The 22,221-nt window shown below is 44.7% G+C and overlaps 1 protein-coding gene across 1 annotated transcript in view; it reads right to left on the bottom strand.

Annotated features, from left to right (window-relative positions):
• The window catches only part of LOC306779973 (chloride channel protein 2-like), an 89,577-nt gene that overhangs the window by 52,140 nt on the left and 15,216 nt on the right, over positions 1-22,221 (bottom strand). Inside the window, exon 2 of the mRNA XM_079272108.1 lies at positions 14,184-14,334. Within this exon, the coding sequence (XP_079128234.1) occupies positions 14,184-14,334 (151 nt within the window). The remainder of the gene's footprint in view (positions 1-14,183; positions 14,335-22,221) is intronic.

Genomic DNA, 22,221 nt, shown 5'->3' with positions numbered 1-22,221 from the left:
GTGTGACAGGAGTGAGAAACACCCTGAAACTGCTCGGAGGTTCAAATCTGCAGCAAACACATTTTACTTTTTAATCTTCAATCTTTAAAGATTCAGGAATTAATAAAAAAAACAGCACCAGGTGTCGCTGAACTGCCTTCTGGGTTTTTGTTTATCTGAAAATGACAGGAAGCTCCTGTTTACACACACACACACACACAGCAGGTTGTAGACTCCATGTTGGTATCATACAGAGTGCTAACTGATAGCAGCCAGTGCTAAACATTACTGCGGAGAAGCCAGTGTAGCTCCACAGACATGATATCCCTACACACCAGCCTGAAACCTGTAGTAAGGAAAGACCTGGTCATGGAACACACACACACACACACACACACACACACACACACACACACACACACACACACACACACACACACACACACACACACACACACACACACACACACACACACACACACACACACACACACACACACACACACACACACACACACACACACACACAATCAGTGATGCACGGTGACGGCTCTGTAAGACTGTAAAGGGTCAAAGAGACTTTGTTTTAACCACTAATGCATCAATTCTGCAAAGTCGTGCCAATGAGGCCGATCCCCCTTTGTGTGTGTGTGTGTGTGTGCGAAATCAACTATCTATGTAAATAATGTTCATAGATGCTTTAAAACATATATTAAACTTTTAACAAGGAATCATGATCATCAGTTCCAAGTTAATAATCCAAACCATCGATATAAACTATTAACGGAGTGCTATCAATGTCTCCTTGTAAAGATGTTTGGCGATCATAAAGAAACACTTAATATTAAACTATTAATACCACTAATATTAACTTAAGGTTAAAACAACTAGCTGCTGCTACTTTCATGAGTTTCCCATTTGAAGTCCGTGTACTCCTGCTGGTTTCTCCAGACTACCAGCCCTTCAATAAAGACACATTCCATAGAGTCTGAAAGCGACGCATCGGTTTGAGGAGCGGTTTCTTTGCCGGCACATGTTGGTTCTAGAAGTGGAGGATAACTTCCCTCAAAGTTCAGCATCATCAGGGTGTTTTGCAGTCGGCCAACGCAGCCAATGAGGGCGTGAGCACGGCCTCACCTCTTTACCTCTGCCTGAGTGAATCTACAGATTCCACTCAACGCAATGGAGTCGGGAAACGAGCCGCAGCTGCAGATAGAATGAAAATGCAGCACAGGAGAGAGAACGGAGTTCAGTGGAGGAAGAGGAAGGGTAAAAAACTAACAAAGACAAATTGGCCCCTGAAGACAGAAAATAAATGTTGTCGGAGTAATAAAACCAACAAAGCGCCTGTAAATGTTTGCTCTGGTGCCAAACATCTCCACTACAACTGTAGCATCTCCCTCCTGCTCCCCCAGTCGTGGATCCATCCCTCCTCCTTCACGTTAATGTGTTGTCTATGCTGATGAGATGGAAAAGGAGGCGATGTTTATGTAAATGCACCGTACGGCATCGGTCCCGGGCGACCGGGCAGAGCGCCTCGTCTCCCACTCAATCACTGCGTTAGCCCGTCGGCCAAACGACGTGTTGACGGCCGTCTTATGGCTGCAGTACAATGTCTGCTTAATGAGGTGGAATGGTGTCACACACACACACACACACCATTATGTAAATGAAGCCTCTGCAATCGATTCCAAATAGTGTGTCATGTATGTTTAATGTTTCTTAAGGGGGTAAAGAACAAAACCCTCACGGGCAGCTGGGATGTTGGTCTGCATTTAACAGCAGACACACGGCATTAAGTGGAGTTGTTAGACATGTTGCCTCGCTCGGCTTTCTACCCATAGAGTGTGTGTGAGAAGTGGGCGAAGTCATCGATACGTCACTCATTGCTTTGTGGACTGATGTTACGAAGTCCTGAGTTTCGGCGTTTTGGCCGTCGCCATCTTGGACGACCAAATAGGATAGGGTAGCAACCTGTCAATCAGCGTGTAGCCCCGCCCTAAAGCATCCCCTGCTTTATGGTCTGTTTGACTCTAAATGGACCATAATGTACTAAATGAACATCATGCTGTATTGAAGAAGACTTGAAACTAGAGATTGAGACATAAACTCATGTTTACAATGTTTACTGAGGGAATAAATCAAGAGAGAAGTAGAGTCATTGTCTCATAGACTTCTATACAACCAGAGGAGTCGTCAGGTTTAGCTTACTGTGCAAAGCTTTGCAATCAAATGTTTTGTTTTCTCCAAACTAGGAGGACGAACTCACACAAGTTCTAACATGCGACATGAATAATTCATGTCTAAAACAAACTTCTACGAGCCGACGTGCGCTTGTTTGGCATTAGGAGCGGAGGAACCCAATGTTTGAACTGATGATTATGATGCGGCTTCTGTTTTAACGATTCTCAGTTAAGCAGCAGTCAAACACCGACACACTGAGGCTGCAGGGATGATTTCTCCAGTGGCAGCACGCACACACACACACGCACACACACGTCAAGGAAGGCAGATGGTGGCACTGATGATGACAGTGAGAGTCCGTGTGTGTGCGTGTGCGTGTAGCCCGATCACACGGGGGAGAGGTAAGTCGTTTCATTTCCTGGATGAAAGCCCGGTGAACCGAGAGCCAAAGGGACCTGCTGCAGACTCTCCCTTTCTCTCATCTGCCTCCCTCATTCCATCTCAATTGATTTGTATCCGTCCAATCCCCAGACCTCTGCCATTTACTCCCCCTCTATCCCCGTTCTCTCATCCCCCCCATCGAGTCCTCCTTCAAGCCATCTTTCAGTTTCTGCTCTGCATCCGTTCGTTTCTCTCTTTCAACTGTCCAGGCCCCCGGCCCCCCCCCCCCCCCATCTCTGCTGTTGCCGAGTCAGCACTTCCGTTCCGCAGTGCTCTGCAGACACACTAGTGCTTCAATTTACACTTTCATACCGTGGCGTAAACAATTCCAGAGCATCTCCCATTCGCAATCTGTTTTTAAGCAGCAGAAAAGAAGAGACATTGATCATCAGGCTTGTCCGCAGCTTGCACTGCCTAATCAGAACCATTTATCTCTCACACACACACACACACACACACACACACACACACACACACACACACACACACACACACACACACACACACACACACACACACACACACACACACACACACACACACACACACACACACACACACACACACACACACACAGAGCTCTTTATTACTTCCCATTAGGGCTCGGGGCTATAGCTGTAATAAGGCCGGGCTGGGAGAGTTCGTATTTCCTTTCTTGGGTGAAACACACACACACACACACACACACACACACACACACACACACACACACACACACACGGTTGGACTCTGCAGAGACCAAGCGTGCAAACTTTGAACCGACGGCCGGCGTTAATACGTCACACAGCGAAGGGAAACTCCTCTGAAGCGACTCAACACAGTTACTGAGCACGTATCGGAGATTAATGATGGGAGAGCAATGCGGCGGTATTAGCTGTACAGCGCGGTTGAGTGTGAGGACTGAGGGGATAGCTGGTAGTTGAAGGGGGGGGGATGATCCGGGCTTTTTGCTTGTTTACCGGAGAGAAAGTCCTGGGCTGGAGCTGGCAGAGCGTACGGGTACCCTGACCCTGGAGGACAGACAGACCACATGACATCGTTAAACAGCAGCAGTGTGTGGGTTCACTTTATGGACACATAGTATATTTTCCTACACAATCCTTCAAAGAACAGAAATATCTCTCTCTCTTTATCCATTGTTTCTTACACAACATGATTAGTTTGCAAACTCAGCAGCATGGCGAAGGAACGAGCAGCGGAGGAGAGGGGGGAGGGGGGATGAAGGAGTGATGGAGGATGCACAGGAGTGGTGAATGAGACGAAGAAGGGGGGAGGAGGAGGGTGGGAGATAAGGAGGTAGGAAATAAAGGAAACAGAGGGAGGGGAGGACATAAAAGAAGATTAATAATAACCAACGATTGATTTAACCCATCATGCATGGAGCCACCGAGTGCATGTTTAAAACTGAGCTCCCTTTTGGAAACGAGTGGGTCTGGAAACATTAAACAGTCAGCTGGTGTTTTCAGTCCCACTCATGGAGCTACCGTTAGCTTCAGGGGCTAGCTAGCTCGCTGCAGATGAATGTAGAGAACTGGTTTCGTTTACTTCTGTGTGAAATCAAAGACTTGTTTTGTAACTAAAGGAGGGCTCAGGGAAGTCTGGTCATACAACTTTATGCCAAAATATAGTTCAGTATTCAGCACCTTCTTCAGGGTTAAAATTATTCATCAAACCACAAAACAGTAAACTCGTCCTCTGAAACATCGGGGTGTGTGTGTGTGTGTGTGTGTGTGTGTGTGTGTGTGTGTGTGTGTGTGTGTGTGTGTGTGTGTGTGTGCGCGCTCTCTCTGGGCTCAGATGATCAGCGTGCAATCACTCAGAACACGGGGCTCAGATGGATGGAGAGGGAGGGATTATACCCGGTGGAGAGGAGGAGACGGGGTGAAGGAGGAGGTGATGGATTGAAGACGGAGAGGGAAGTGAAGAGAGCTGCAGTGGAAAGAAAGAGTGGAGAGGAAACAGGGGGAAGAATAGGAGATTGGGGGGGAGAGTAGGAAAAAAAGGTAAGATAAAAAGTGAGGAGATGAGGGATGAAGCAAAAGGAGAAGAAAGTTTTTTGAGAGAGGAAAGAGAAATGAAAGGAGGACATATTGGAAAACAAGAGAAAGAAAGTCGAAGTGGAGAAGGAGGGAAGGGAAGGAAGAATGAGAAGAAAAGATCGAGCGAGATCGAAAACACAGAAATAATAAGAAAAATAAGAAAAAGCTGCAAAGTAAGAAAGTTGGCCGGCGACTCATTTGTGGCCTTGTGTGTAATAACCATGGATTTCACCGCGAGAGGAGCCGGCTGTAGAGACACCGCGACGCCAAACACCGAAACATTAACGACGGCATTAATAAAAGCTTTGGGCTGCGTATTGATTTGTAACAGCGGAGCACCTCTGTGGACAAAGTCTCCTCAAACTGCAGTTAATTAAGACGTAAATCTGCTTTCACGTAAAAATTAGATTTAAAAAGATAACCGGTGTGTGTGTGTGTGTGTGTGTGCGTGCGTGTGTGTGTGTGTGTGTGTTGTGCCTTTGCTGAATTGAACGTCTCTTTTTGCTAATGTTAGAAAAAACTACAGGAACCCTAAATTAAACTTCTGGCACCTTAGGACAGGTGCATGCATATTAAAGATGATGTCACCATTTTATTGACGTTATGGGGGCCGTCTTGGCTCAACCGGCTTTCCCGGAGATGACAAAATCAATGAACGCCAACACTTTGACCTCTCTCTCTCTCTCTCTGTGTGCTGACACACACATTGGACCAGCGCCACAACCTCTGTTGTAAAAGTAACACACACACACACACACACACACACACACCGTCTGCTCGAGTGGCACTGAATCAAATATTGATCAGTGGCCCAGGTCTCCTTGGTTACTTGATATATTAAAGTGAAAGTTCACCCTCTCTCTCTCTCAGACACACACACAGTCAACCACGCATGCAACAGTTTAACAGTGTGTGTGTGTGTGTGTGTGTGTGTGTGTGTGTGTGTGTGTGTGTGTGTGTGTGTGTGTGTGTGTGTGTGTGTGAGAGAGAGAATGCAGGGATGTCTGTTGCGCTGCACTTGTTGATCCGGTAAACGCGGCCCACGCTGACGTTAAGTGTGTCATAATGTAGAATCCAATCACTCAGACTCCGGCACATTTTTCCTCGATCAAAGCTGTAATTTATAAAACTTGAAATGTTTCAAGCCACAGGTGGAAAACATAAAAGAAGCAGCAGAGAGACATCTCGTTATGAACTCAGTGGGTGGCGCATAAGTGGATTTATCGCTTCAAGTTTTGAAACTGTAGGCGATGTTGCCGTGGAGTTACTTCATGAATGTGTCCTAAAGAAGTGACATGAAGCATCTATTTGGACGTTTTGTTCCTCTTTGGGCAGACGACAGGAAACGATGCATGTGTGTGTGACTATTGATGAAGGACGGGGAGTGAATCTTTTAACCTGAAACACGACTCTGGACAACTGAAACTCACTGGCTGACTTCAAGCTCGCCCTTTGGCCGACTTCACTGTGTTTCAGAGGCTGTAGGTTTTAAAACCAGAGGCGGTTTGTCTCGTGTCGAACTAGAAAACCTCTGGAATCCATCAGCACCGACAGAGTCATGCTAGCGCAACATGCTAGGCTAAGTTTGGGGAAGATCTGTGAATGGAAATGGGTTCTCTGGGTACTCGCTTTATGCTAATCACATGCAGATTAGGGGCAAAAACAAAGCAGTTGTTTTTCTTCCTCGTGCAGTATAAACGTGCTATTCTCACCAATGGGTTCTAGGAATTGCACACATTGGTCATGAACTTGACCTCTCTGTATAAACTCAAAATATGTATTTGAGTTATGTTTAATCTATTTGGACGACGTCATTGATGCATCGCAGTATCCCGACATGCGATTTTATCCCGATGAGATTCCACATTGATGGACGATAAATAACTACATGGAATTATCTCCCGGTCTCATTTACAACCACGAACAAGAGACGCAGAGCATTCAGAGGTACAAGCTTCCCGTTTCATTGACAATTACGAGGTCTCCGAGCGCTCGCCATCGCAACTGTTGGTCGCTAGGCGCCCGCCGGTCACCATGGCAACATGTGGCGCCATGCTGAGCTCCTGCTGACATCACACCTGTTGACGCGAAACGCTCCGTGTGTGTGTGTGTGTGTGTGTGTGTGTGTGTGTGTGTCAATGTTGGAGCCTGTGACATCAGCAGACTGGATGACAGCAACTTGAAGCCATGACTGTTTCTACACACACACACACACACACACACTTCTCCTCACAGCAACAGAGACAAAGAAAGCGAGAGAGAGGAGCTTGAGAGATATAAATAGAAATGTCATTATCTAAATGTTTCTCCTTTGTTACACAACGAGGACATGATCTTTTACTTTTAGTCTTTTCAGACAAATTAACACAAAACAAAATAAATGTCAAATCAAACTGAGCGAAAAGGCAGCAGAAGAAAGAAACGGGAAGAAGAAAAAGAGGAGGAGAAGAGCAGATGTGGGTTGATGTAAATTGGCAAATCCCATCAGATCACCAAGTCACATCTGTGCAGGAATAAAGCTCGACTGGGATTTGAATTGGTGCATCACTTTGAGTTCTACCGCGGCACTGTGTGTGTTCAAGTTCCTCTAATCCGATGAAAAATTATAGGCCAATATCAAACCTCCCATTTTTAAGTAAAATAATTGAAAAAACGGTTTTCCAACAGCTGACCAACTTCTTGACCGTAAATAACTGCTTTGATGTTTTCCAGTCAGGCTTTCGACAGCACCACAGCACTGAAACTGCTCTTGTTAAGGTTTTCAACGACATCCACTTAAACATAGACAATGGCAGAAGTTCAGTCTTAGTGTTACTGGATCTCAGTGCTGCATTCGACACGGTCGACCATGCCATACTCCTAGAAAGACTAAACATCTGGGTGGGACTCTCTGGCACAGCACTTAACTGGTTTGAATCCTACTTGAAGGACCGAGAATACTTTGTGTCTGTGGCTGATTACACATCAGAGCTGACTAAAATGACATGTGGTGTTCCCCAAGGTTCAATACTGGGGCCTCTTCTGTTCAACATCTACATGCTTCCACTAGCTCAGATTATGGAAAACAACAAAGTGTGTTATCATAATTATGCAGACGACACACAAATCTACATAACTATGTCACCAGGGGACTATAATCCCATACAAGGGCTGGGTAACTGCATTGAACAAATCAACAACTGGATGTGCCAGAATTTTCTTCAATTAAACAAAGATAAAACAGAAGTAATTGTTTTTGGTACCAATGACGAACAATTGAAAATCACCGCTCAGCTTCAGTCACTGATGTTAAAACCCATAAACCAAGCCAGAAATCTAGGTGTAGTTATGGATTCAGACCTCAACCTGAACAACCATATCAAGACAATTACAAAATCAGCCTCCTATCACCTGAAGAATATATCAAGGATTAGAAGACTTATGTCTCAACAGGATTTGGAAAAACGTGTCCACGCATTTATCGTCAGCAGACTGGACTACTGTAACGGTGTGTTTACAGGTCTCTGTAAAAAGTCCGTCAGAAAGCTGCAGCTGATTCAGAACGCTGCAGCTCGAGTCCTCACTAAGACCAGGAGGGTGGATCACATCACTCCAGTTCTGAGGTCTTTGCACTGGCTTCCTGTCCAACAAAGAATTGACTTTAAAATCCTGCTGTTGGTTTACAAAGCACTGAATGGTTTAGGGCCAAAATACATCTCTGATCTGCTGCTACCTTATGAACCATCCCGACCCCTCAGGTCGTCTGGGACCGGTCTACTTTCTGTTCCCAGAGTCAGAACTAAACATGGAGAAGCAGCGTTCAGTTTTTCTGCTCCAGATATCTGGAACAAAGTCCCAGAAAGCTGCAGGTCTGCTGAGACCCTCAGCTCATTTAAATCAAGATTGAAGACTTTTCTGTTTGCTGCTGCCTTTAATTGAACCACGTTCAATTAATATATTAATCAATTTCCTGCATTTTACTACTGTATTTAATTTCTTACACTGTTCTTAATTGCTGTTAAATCTCCTTTTCTTTTGCCTTATGTTTTGATGCTTTTAATGGTTTTAAAAGGACTGCACAATATATCGCCATTTCCTCCGGGACCGAGTTCGTGCAAGGCGTACACTATGAAACGCAGATCGGCAGAGATCTTTTCCAGACGTGGTTTGTGTGCGAGTAATTGCAGAATTGCGGCAGTGTATGGTTGATTTGCCTTCATGCTTTTAATGGTTTCATGTGAAGCACTTTGAATTACCTTGTTGTTGAAATGTGCTATACAAATCAACTTGCCTTGCCAGCTGAATTTATTATGTCCATTCGCATGGCTGAGCTCCTTTAACAGAATTTGTTACACTGTGCACACACACACACTTGTGTAATCTTTTGCCTCTTTAACTCTGTCTGGTGTGCAGATTCAATTGGAAACGGTCATCCTCAAATCACACGCAGTGTCTTTCTTTCACCATCAACCTTTAACGCACAATAACATCTGCGGCAAATTCAATTGCCTCGCCTGCGATTATCAAATAGAATGAAATTAGTTTGGTGGCTACACAAGAAAATGATATTAGAGTTAACCTCACCCCGCCGAAAATTTAGATTGAATGTGAAATTGCAAAAAAGATTATGGAAGAATATATTCGTGTCAAATTGATGCACCGTGAACAGGCAGGCTGACTGAGGCTGAGAAGATTCTCCCTGACGGCCTGGAGATTACACACCTGAGCACACACACACGAGGAGGGGACCGCGGGATCACACTCCCTCATTGAGGTCCTCTTTCCTTCTGAATGTGCTGCTGTGAAGCTCAACGCTGCTCCCTGCTGGCCAGATGACACAACAACAGGACAGTGCTGGATGGCTGATCAGGGCATGTTCATTCTCGTGCCACTTGTTTTCCGGTTCACGGCTCTCAAACGTAGAGGCATCGTGGGCGTGAACAGACATTTTCTCCGATGAGGACAGAATGTTTTGCTCCCTGCATGTGCAGCCTATCAAACCCTGACGTAGAAACAGGATTCACTGAAGTGCTTCCTCTGTGAACCAGATTCAAAATGGATCATTATCTGGTACAACTTTTACACTAACGGGACACTGAGTGGGCAGAAGAAACTATTTAATGTACGACAGGCGGTGGAATGGGACTATAGTATGTTTATTTAAGTCGTTTACTTCAGTACTTTGAACTCTACCTGAGTATATCAATGTTATGCTACTTTCTACTTCACTACATTACATTTATTTGACAGTCGTAGTTACTTTGCAGATCAAGGTTTTACATGCAAAACTATTTATATATCCAACACAACAATATTTAATCTGTGGCTCGTCTCTCACTACTGACTAATACTACTGGTACTTTTACTTTAGTTAAAGTTCTGACTGCTTCTTCCAGTGACAGTTGATCCGACCCAGCAGGTCTCAGCAATCCACCCATCTGACGTTCCTGCGATCAAAGCGTCCGCTGAAGAGTGGACATATTGACCACTGAAAGCAGTTGCCAACTCTTCTTACATTTTGGATATTTTTAGCAGCAGTACGGAGCTCTACAAATAGCCATGTCAACTGGTCACTCATACTGTTCGTCTGTTCAAGTGAAAGCGGCATCATTGTAGCTGCCAACACAAATAAAATGCTCTTACAACACAGCCAGTCACAGCACGTAAGCTTTAGAGAAGATGGAGTGGAGCATTCTGTCTTCTCTGGTATTTGTATCCTTCAAATTGCTTGGTGAGATTATATAATCTATCTTTTATTAGCTAATTAATCATCTCCATACAGTTTATCCGATCACAAAACTGGAGAACATGAACAAGTCAGTTGAACAATGACTTTAAATCAGAGTTACAGTAGGATTCACATAATCTTAGACAGATTTGGAGACTTTGTACTTTGTGTGATAACTCTGTTTACATGTGTTTTACCAACACACCTATCATGAGATCTAATTCGTCAAAGTGTTCCCAATTGGAGGAACGATTGCTTGTTGGAGGTTAACCTTTAACTCTGAAGCATAGACTGTGTATAAGAAGTGGGCGTAGTCATCGTGACGTCACCCTTTGGTCTGTGGACTGATGTTATGAAGCCTAAAAGTTCAGCATTTTGGCTGTCGCCATCTTGGATTATGGCCTTCCCCTGCACCATTTTAAGACAACAGAGGAGTGATGTATACGTCTCTGGTAGAGACCTGTCAATCACCGTGTAGCCCCGCCCTAAAGCATCCCCTGCTTTATGGTCTGTGTGACTCTAAATGGACCATAATGTACTAAATGAACATCATGCTGTATTGAAGAAGACGTGAAACTAGAGAATGAGACCATAAACTCATGTTTACAATGTTTACTGAGGTAATAAATCAAGAGAGAAGTAGAGTCATTTTCTCATAGACTTCTATACAACCAGAGGAGTCGCCCCCTGGTGGACACTAGAGAGAATGCAGCTTTAAGGAACTGGAGGTTGCCACCTGTTCTTAACCAAACTCAGAATATATTTCAGTTAAAACTATTTTCTAATTAATATATTATGAGATCTTATGTTTTTTCACTGAAGCCCAGGAGAAACCTTCTGAATTCAGTCCAAACGGTGCAGCAGTAACAGTGACTGGTAGAGAACTGAATTACCTTCAGGATCACTAGAACACCATAAATGTCTGTGTTTAAATGGTGATTCAGGACTAAGGAGATTCTGACTCAAATGTACAGTTCCTTACAAAAAATAAATCCACTCAGCTTTTCCACAGAGGGAAAGGTCAAAGGTGCCCCGGCTGATGATGCACGACTGGGCTCTGCCTCGTAGGGGAGTGATAGACGAGCAGTGTATCGCTGTAGGGGCAGAACCGGTCAAGCTTTAAAAGTCACCAGTTAAAAGATAAAAAATGAAATGAATACATTCTTAAAGGAGTTTGTTTTTTGGGGGGGGGGGGGGGGGCTCCAGCACTGCAGTGTTCAAGCTGCAGACGCGTCAGAGACCTCGGAGGTAGATGAGGGAATAGAAAGTTATAGCCAGTAAAGTCCTACTTTTACAAAGAATGCAGTACAAACAAGTGCAGTGACAGAACTACATTCATCCATCTGACTGAAGAAGTCCTGCCCTTCATTCTGGACTTTCAAAATAAGACAAAGCACGATTAAAAACTTTACTCTCACTGAGCTAATACTCTTGCTTGCAGTTTCTTTTTTCTGATGTCCTTTCATCAAACATTCTTCAAAACTTCAAACAGAATTACAGTTCTTGCTACTGTGTATGACAAGTTTTGATGTGGAAAGAGCATGCACGCTCTTACACACACACACGCTCTCGATCGCACAGTATTCGCCTGCTTAGATCGGCACAGTCCCTCTTCATGATTTGCTCACACAGATACCGTTTTGTCATTTTATACTCTTGCACACACACACACTTTGCTTTCCATTTGCTGGTGTTTAATGATGCTGAATTGTGCAGCCGGCAGCAGAATGTCTCCAGCCTATGTCGTCGGCACTCTCTGGCCCTGAAGGAGCTGTCATGCTTTCAGCTGTGTGTTAACCGTGTGTGTGTGTGTTGATTGTATGCCGTTACGACTCCTCCAACAGTCCCGGCAGCTCCAGGCGTTGTGCACGGGGAAATTGAATTGACAGCTTGAACAGGTAGCGTCTCTGTTATTGTGGCCCGAAATGTGTCGCAGACGGAAAGTGTTTCAGTCGCAAGATGCTGCTGGCAATTTACTGTTGTGTGTGTGTGTGTGTGTGTGTGCGCGTGTTTGTGTATAAGTGAGAAAGGCGCAGCAGCTGCAGTCATAAACCTCAGCAGCAATTTGTCACTTCGTATTTACATATATTTTCAGCCAGTCGCCTCTTGTTTTACGCCTTTACTCCACTCAGTGTGTGCTTTTGTATGAAAGTGTGTGTGTGTGTGTGTGTGTGTGTGTGTGTGTGTGTGGCCGCAGTGCAATCCAGATCAAATCTCTGCTTGAAACCTGCTGAGGGACGAATCTATTCAGTTCTTCACGGTTTTTGGTGTCCTGATGCTCACAAAGAGGGAGGATGAGGAGGAGGAAGAGGAGGATGGAAGCTGACTCATCAGCTGCCAGTGAAACAACAGCAGAGCTCATCACTGAGATGAGTAGAGGACACACACACACACACACACACACAGCATTTAGGACCAACTAGTGTCCATTAGAGCTGGGTGCAATAAGCACTTCTCGCCAACAGAGGGCGCTCCGTTTACACAGAACAGGCAGCTGCATAGGGAGGAATGTGACAAACGTGCTCAACGGCACTTCAGCAGTGACTTGAATCTGCTGCAGGGGGAAATGCCAGGTCAGCAAAAATGTACCCACGGGGTCAAAGGGCAAATGACAGTTTTCCAAACACCAATTTGCAGCCCTTTGGTAGCCAGATGTTGCATTTCAGACGCCACGCAGATATTATTTCACTGCTTGTGGGGGGGCTTCACTCTTGTTTGATGTTCTTTGTGTGCTCCACATATTCAGCATCACACTCCTGTAACGCAGTCACACTACCGATGGACAGTTTAAAAAATATATAGATATGTCTGAAAATTGATTTAGCCGAATCAGATACTCTTTTTATTCCATGCATCCTGGTGGCTACGTTACCCACAATGCAACTCAAATCTCCAGCATAAATGAGGAGAAGGCGAACTGGTGAAGTCACTTCCTTCTATCTCCACACCTCCAAATGTTTTCTTTTCATCATTTTGACTCGTAGTCTTATGACTCACGTGACATCACATGAGGCCATTTGAGGGCCTTCACACAGGTTCTCAACACCCGGGAAACAGAGTTCCACGTGTAAACTCTCTGCACTTCCCCTGTCAAAGGAAACAACAAGATGTACAATATTGCTTCTTCATGCTTCCATTTGGTGACACTGGAGATAATGTGATGACGCTCTGTTCTAAACTGATGTTCCTTGAATTTGAGAGGCAGAAAAAGCTCGTTCATGCAACGTTTCCTTTGAAACTGAGGCCAATTCCAGCCGCTCCACAGGTGTTATTGCCACAGACAGAGAGGTGTGGTGCTGAGTTCAGAGAGTGTGAGGGGCTGTTACACAGCAATGTGTCTTATGCATACGCATAATAGGAACGTTTATGACCAGAAGGTGAAGATATGACCCAAATTTCTTCATTCATTAAAACAAACTGTCTGGAAAAAGTTGAATCTTGCAGATTCGAGGCATTTCAATTTATGGTTCATAACCAACTGTGAAGGGTTCACGTGGCTTTATTTGAGCATAATCATGAATAATAGAGATTTAATAAAACAGTTCTTGGAAGCACTAAAATAAGCTCACCAGATGAGCAACATTTGGTTATTTCTTTAATAAATGATGAGACTGCCTTCTGTTCATAAGACGAAGGGTTAATACGCCTTCTGATCACCTCCTGATCACCTCCAGGTCTGTAACAACGCCTTAGTTGAGGCAATGGGACCCGGATTCATTCCGTCAAAGTAGGGGAACATTAGGGAAGTTAACATGATGACATCGTGCGTGATCAGGGGGCTTTCCCCGATTCAAAGGGAATCTGTCTGAACGTTGAGTGTTGGTGAAACTTACTGCGACACTTGGCACAGCGTCCCTTGTCGTACTCCAGCAGGTCCAGGGCCCGGCTTCGCTCGCTGACCGATCGCCGCTGCCCGCTCTCCCTCAGCCGAGCCGCCTCCTCTTTGGCGTACACCCCGAGCTCCTGGGTGTAGCGGCCATACATCTGGAGAGCAGAAACAGTGAGCGTCATTAGCACGAATACTCTGTGTACACACACACACACACACACACACACACACACTGCATCAAACACATCACTGGCTCTGCAGCTTCTTCTCCAATCAAATACACTTCATATAAGTGGACGTAGTCATCATGACGTCACACATTGGTTTGTGGATGTTTCGAAGCTTTGAGTTTGGCAATTTCGCTTTTTTGTTTTTTGCAACCAGTGAACAGGAAGTGACCATATTTGGACTGAGGAGTGACGTAGAGACGCCGTATACGTCTCTGGTAGAGACCTGTCAATCACAGTAGCCCCGCCCTAAAGCATCCCGTGCTTTATGGTCTGTGTGACTCTAAATGGACCATAATGTACTAAATGAACATCATGCTGTATTGAAGAAGACTTGAAACTAGAGATTGAGACATAAACTCATGTTTACAATGTTTACTGAGGGAATAAATCAAGAGAGAAGTAGAGTCATTTCCTCATAGACTTCTATACAACCAGAGGAGTCGCCCCCTGGTGGCCACTAGAGAGAATGCAGCTTTAAGACACTTCTGCACAGACTTCACTCGGCAGAACCGGAGGTTACCGCCTGGGAGGACTTCTGGACAATCCTAAAGGTCAGAGGTCAGTAAGAGAATGAATTGAAAAAGATAAAAGATGTCTTTTTACTTTAAGGACACACACTTAACTGTGACGCCGACACACACACACACACACACACACACACACACACACACACAGGTGGTGGAGAGGAAAGGGGAGGGGGGGGCAATACCCATTTCCTCTTGGTTGCTTTTAACGACCAGCAAACCCGCCTCACCGGGTCAATAGAGGTCAGCGAGGCTGATGTTGAATTTGCTGATGCCCAAAAGTTGGCTGTTAGTATTAAAAACAACCAAGTAACTGCAGAGGCTGCTGCAGCCTGAGGGTCCGTTTCAGCTCACACTGTTCTGCACTGCCTTTGTCTGCAGACACATTTCTAAAAACAACACCGGTGTGAAGAATTAAATTTGCGCCATTCTGAATTCATGCAACACCTTCTATTCAATCAGTGCTGTAAAAACTGATTGTGACAAAACATTGCACACAGTATATCTGAACTAGATCACAGCCAGGACCCTGTGGTGCAGCTGAAGGGGACAGCATAGGGAGTCATGCTTTTAGCTGCACTTGCACGTCTCAGCGACGAGGTTTTCTCATTTTTAAACCTTGACGCACAAGCTTCCAAATCTTTTCCGATTAGTTTGTGTTGGTGTCAACACTAATGGGACACTGGCAACAAATCTCACTGAGAAAGGAAACATTCACTCATAACACACTGACCTAAAAAACACTAACATCATGCTGTATTGAAGAAGACTTGAAACTTGAGGTTGAGACCATAAACTCATGTTTACAATGTTTACTGAGGTAATAAATCAAGAGAGAAGTAGAGTCATTTTCTATAGACTTCTATACAACCAGAGGAGTCGCCCCCTGGTGGACACTAGAGAGAATGCAGCTTTAACAAACTTCCGCATCGGCTTCACTCTTCAGAACCGGAGTTTGCCACCTGCGTTTCACATAAATCAGTACTTCATTATAGAAGAGGAATAACACCTTTTGACGTTAATGACTGTAATAAAGTTGACGTAACAATAATTTATCCGAAATGCATTAATTTGCAACAGTATCCTTTATTTTTTTCTGTATCTTTTCACATAGTGATTTACTTGAAACAAAAGACAAAATTCCACTTCTCTCAAAAGGAGTCCGAGGTTTACAACAAGCTCGATCATTGTGGCTCTTATCTCATCAGAGACCACCGCTCTTGGTCTTCCTCTCCTTTGTCCTCCACACAGTCTCTCTCTCCCTTCCACTCGTCTGTCCCGACCAACCTGTCCTCCTTGATTCATGTTTTCAAACTAAATCATTGTAAAGCGTTACTTCAGTTTTGACTCATGCATGTAAGCATGTAATGATGAACGACGATTGCGAACAAATGGTGTTGAAGAAACTAGTGAGCAGCTTTCGTTCTATGACGACAAGACGTTGACGAGATAAGCAGACTTCAAAAAAACAAACTGATCGTATAATGTCGTTAACGACAAAAAGGACTTGAAAATAAAACATTGAATCTTTAACTCTGAAAATGGAAGGATTCATAGAATGCTTGGTTCTATGTATTCAAGGTAAATACCTTTTCTTTTGTACATGTTTTTGACGAAAAAGACAAACCGAGATGAATGTGACTAAATGCGACTAATACTTGTGTGGACTTCTGACCTCAGCACTCAGACAAAATCTAAAAATAGCTGAGAGAATCAGTACTAAGCTGCATCGTATAAACGGAGACTTTCCCGCTCTGAGAATGGGGTTGGGCTATGACCTTGTCATGCACGATGTCCATGTCACAACAATGGTGCTCTTTTTACTTCAAGCCCGACATGGTTGTGTTTACACAGCAAAGCAAAAAGGTACACCGCTGTTTCCGTTTCAATAATCACATGTCCAGGATCACGAGTTCCCGTGCGGGTCAGGATAAAAACGCTGGAAGCAGGCGTACACTTTAGTTGGAACGTGGCCCCTATGGACAAGTGTTTCGATTAAACCGTGAGTGATGCCATGCACACCAACAAGAGGACTGCTGGCTATTTTTAGCCCAACACACACGCGTAAAAACAGTTTGTGGAAACCATAAATCTCATAGTTCACTGATGTTTTATTGGGGTCAACGTTCGCAGCAGGTTGACTGACGGCGGTACGGGTTTTTCATTTGCAGGACTGTCAGTCAGAACAGACATTTACCTGAGTAAAGGTCTGGTATTAATTCACAGAAGGGATGGGTTCAAGTCAAACTGTCAGAACGCATGTTTGAGGAGGCCTCGTCACAGCCGTGCTGCGAAAAGCTGAAGCTCTATTTTCGTTCTTTAAACAACTACTTCTGTCTCTTACTGTGTGTATAATTCAATGAATCAACATGAATGTCTCTCCACAAGTCATTCTCCATCCCCAGACCCCTCCCTGTGACGGCAGGCTTTTGGCCAAACCTCTGCCTTCAGACAACACTTGGTACGAGTACGACCTTGTTTATTTGAAGCTTACCGGGGCCTTTACAGATCACAAAGGATGTGTTCGTCTCATGTTAGCATTAGAGAATGCTTAGAATCACTGCAACATAGTTGGTCTGACAAGATTTTATATTAGAAAGCAAAGTAAGTGACCATCTGCCTTTCACACGTTGGCCATAAAAAGACTGCGTGAAGCCGACCACTGAGCTTGAGATGCTTTGTCGTTCTGCATCATACAAGCGCTTCAGTTCATCTCTTATTGTGAAAATGTTGATTTCTGCATATCAGAAGTGAGCGATGTGCCTCCAACGTTCTTTATGAAAGTTCATTCATGAAAAGTTTCTGTCTTTGTGTAAAAGACAGAAACACATAAGGGGCCGTTCTAAGATGAGCACTTGACCCGAGTGTTCACCTCTGCAGAGCGGTTAAAAGAGAGCCCCACTGACTCAGGCTTATCAAAGGATCTCTGCTTGGAACAGGGGGCTTAACCGAACCAGGACAGAGATGATGGACTTTTCCGGAAGGGGGCAAGAGAGCAAAGCAAGGAGGGTTGTACCAGCGTCTGTCAGGGAGTTATGAGTTGGCACAAAACTCTTGAGTTTAAAATCCTGGAGTCAGCAGCTGCCATTCCTAGTATTGGATAAAGTTTAGATATTATAGAACGTGTGCTCATCAATTCTGGTTCTCTCTGAATCCTGTTTCCAATTTGTGACATTCAATTCCGCATGAAATCCTCTTCTTAGACAGACTTCCACCCGTGCATGAAGTTATTTCATGCAACGATTGCATTCTGCTGAATCATCAGTGCCTTTGTGCCAAGTTCAGCCGTACTTTTGAGACTAGCGCAACACAAGGCAGGTGTACAAAACTTCTGTGACCCCGTAGAACCAAAACACAGTTGGAGCAAACTTTACTTTAAGGAATAGACAAGCGAGATCAAAAAGCTGAGAGGAGAATCTAAACACTTGATGAATCTGGTTCCAATCGGAAACAATTCTTCCATACCAAACCCTGCTCGGTAAAACGGATGAATAGGCGGACGAGCCGCAAAATACCTCGACAATTCCAAGTCCAATGTGGGAGTAGGAAAGGAATGAACACAAACTGTGGGAACCAGAGGAAAAATCAAGAAGGGAAGCATTTGGGGAGCGATTTGGGGTTTCCGACATGAAATGCCAACCGCCGTTTTACCCAAGATGCCATTCGGCATGGCATTCTGGCCGCATTCATCATCGCCAACCCTAAGTCTTAATTAAGTAAGGAGGACTTCAAACGCAAAGGAAACTCAAAAAGACCCGAAAACAAGAGGGCAGAAATAGACCTTCCCAGATGCAACCCCGTCGAACTCGCATCTGAGCAAAAGGAAGAAAACAAAACCAGACCCATCCAGAACAAAGGCATTACTGCTTGAAAGCCTATCATTATGTTGAGCGCAGTCAGAAACGGGGGCGTTCAGCTGAGCACGCCTGCCTGGGTTAATTGATCCCAGATGAACGGGTTGTCCCGCACTCATTGTCCCGGCCGCCGGGGGCAAAAGGCGAGGGGGCAACGGGGTGACGACGAGTAATATTCAGCATCGCTATGAAGGGCACCAGTCGCTGGAAGACCCAGGAGGGACTATGAAGCAGGATGCATAAAAATGTTCCTTGTTGCAAGGCCATGAGACAAGAATTCCACTTTAAACATGCAACATGGAAGGAACAACACAGGTCAAGGACCAACTGACACATCTGTCATTAACAAGTGACAGTTTTTCAATTTCAATTCAATTAAATTCATTTTTGTATAGCCCAAAATCACAAATTAGCCTCAGGAGGGCTTTACAATATGTACACGTTTGACATCCTCTTGTCACGGGACCCTCACATCGGAACAGGAAAAACTCCCCAAAAACCCCTTTAACGGGGAGGAAAGATAACGTTAAGTTTTTGCCAAGACGAGAACCATAAATCAGCCTCAAATGTGGAGTGACCCTGTTTAATGACTGAAATAACAGGCGAGACAAAGGTGGGAGATAAGTACCACCTGTGTCCTTGACCTGGTTATGCAATAGGGTCTTGCAGAAGTCCTTCAAAGGGTAGGCTGGAGGAGGGAGGAGCTTATCACCAGTTTGAGATAGCAACTGAATGTATTCAAAGAGTGGGCAGAGTAAATTAATCCAAGTATTTATTTTACATTCATGGACATATAGACAGATAGATGACAGGAGATAATGAGTGACTATAACGAAGCTCTTGGACTTGGGACATTTTCAGGAACTTAAAGAAACAACAGTGTTTCTAACTTTACTACGATGCTTTTGCAAAAGTTTCACAAACTCGCAAGTCATAGAATTTTCTCAACACCAATCCTTTTCAAGTACCGTACACCAGAACTAAGGTCATGAATTTCACACACGACATAGTTTCCGATTCTGAGCTCGGCACAAGGATGAGAATACAACAACAGCAGGGGATAAGAAAAGGAAGCCATGTGTTATTGATAGGAACAGTCCAGAGAGGGAACACAAGCTCAGGAACAGAGGACAGAGAAACACTATACATACAACGGTGCCGACTGTCTCCGGGAGCCAATCACAGAGCTCAGCTTGATATGGTTAAGGGACAAACAGGCCCGTCGCTGTAAGTACGTTATCATAAGATATATGGACATGATCAATCATTTTTAGGTCGACAATTTATCGTACAAATTATCTCGATCAATTTTACGTTACGACTTATCGTACGATAAATGTACAGATGGATATTTGTATCTACAAGATTAATCATCCCTTTTACATTAACGACTCTTTTTTGTTTCATAGATAAATATGGATAGCGACACACACACACACACACACAGAGAGAGAGAGCTGGTTATCGTCCATGCAGTCAACCCCAAATGACCAGCAGCCTCACCGTTCAAGCCCAGCATGCCACCACTCACTTCAGCTAATGAGCGGACTCTGTGTGTGTGTGTGTGTGTGTGTGTGTGTGTATAAAGTACATGGAAAAAACCCTCATTGATTTTGATCACTCAAAGCTTCAGAGTGGTGCAGTGAAAGCAGATAAGATGTGTTCGTTTTGTATCTTCCTTTTAAAAACATTCAGCCGTACAGTAACAGGTAGAGGAGTTCGATGCACACCTTTTCCTGCTGTTTATTTAGTGTGTGTGTGTGTGTGTGTGTGTGTGTGTGCGTGTGCGTGTGCGTGCACACACTGAAGGCAGGAAGGAAGAAGAGAGAACTGGAGAGAATCATTGTGCAATGAATCCAAAGAGGGCCTGTGTGAGGGACTGAAGGGAGAAAAGCTGAGGAACGACACGGGACAGAGGGAGGAATTTAACGGTGTGAAGACTTTTCACCCAAGAGAATGCAGCACTCCTATTGCTGCTGCGAGTATTCATTTATGAATAACTTCCCAAAAAGTACTCCGCTGATTGTAAAATAAAAGCAGAGAGGCGTTTTATTTAATCCATACTTTATTCCTTCTTGTCAAAACATGGCGACTACGTTCCGCGTCGGCTTCACTCATCAGAACCGGCCGTTGCCACCATCTTTTCTAACTCCACACCTCCAGAGTATAGTCTCCTTTTCAAACGAGTCTTGAGCTCAAACAAACACCGACTCGAGCAACATCCCTTACAGCAATTCACCAGACTTCACTGTGGAGTAAAATAAAGAAGCTTAACAACTTCTTCCACACATACAGAAGTACTGCCCAACACCTGTAGTCAGTCTGAGGTGTAAAGTTGCACTCTGCTATAAGTTGAGTGAGTGAAATGAATCTTGTTTTCCCCCCTTTAGAGCATCTTTGTTACTCTTAAACGTTGTATAAACACTGATCCCAGATTTACTCCAAGAACAGCAGGAGTGTACGAGTGAAATCGATTTTTTTTTTTTTTTAAAAGAGCGTTAAAGGAGACTCTACGCTGAGGGAGTGAGCTGTGGAAGCATGTACAGTAAATTAGGGTTCCCCCAACCTTCCCGCAGGGCACGCCTTGGGGGGGGGGGGGGGTACTAGGGAGTCTTGTGTGCTTGTGCCAGGCTGCCATGCCAACCTTATGGGCCTCTCTCACACTGACCCAGAGCTGGACAAACACACTGAATAAAGGAAGGTAGGACGGACGGACGGCAAAATAAGAGGCAGGAAGAGCCGCAGGAGGTGTTGGAGAAAAGCAGCGGAGCCGTGACGGACAGGTCGCAGAGAAAGGAAGCAAGAGAATGGGTTAATGCGTGAGTGGGAGGGGGGGGGGGACGCTTTGGCACTATATACAGAATCCATCCCACAATGTGAACTGAATCTAGATTTGAACTGTGGAATCGGGAGAGGAGAGAGAGGGAGAAAGAGTTATTAATGATTAATGATCACACCTGTCCAAAGCTAGAGCCATAGGGAGCGCAAAGACACACACACACACACACACACACACACACACACACACACCATCTCGTACTTCTCTAGCCTGTGCAAAACAAGTATTCATTTTAACATGACGATTCAGTGGAATAAGCTGCGATCTCCCAGAGGGACAAACGAAGCACTCGAAACATCTTCCTCTCATCAGTCTCCTCTCGGTATCAGTTGCGTGATCACTGATGCCGTGCTACAGTGATAGCATGAAGCGCTCTCCGTCTGCCTCGTTCTCTCGCTCTAGTAGTCAGCGCCAATGGCAGGCTGGCAGCTGCACATTGGTATTAGTGCCACGTCTTGACCACTGCCACAAGAAAGGCCCCAGACCCAGGCGAGGCTGTGATATTCACCCGTGTGTGTGTGCACTCTCCAGTTGCCTCATTAAGAAAACCCATATTTACTCGGGCACATTCAGCTCTGCTGGCAAAATGGCACTC

Source organism: Melanostigma gelatinosum (genome assembly GCF_949748355.1).
Source record: "Melanostigma gelatinosum genome assembly, chromosome: 7".
Classification (NCBI taxonomy): domain Eukaryota; kingdom Metazoa; phylum Chordata; class Actinopteri; order Perciformes; family Zoarcidae; genus Melanostigma; species Melanostigma gelatinosum.
Note: the sequence above shows the minus strand (reverse complement) of the source record. Positions and strands in the feature narration are given on the sequence as shown.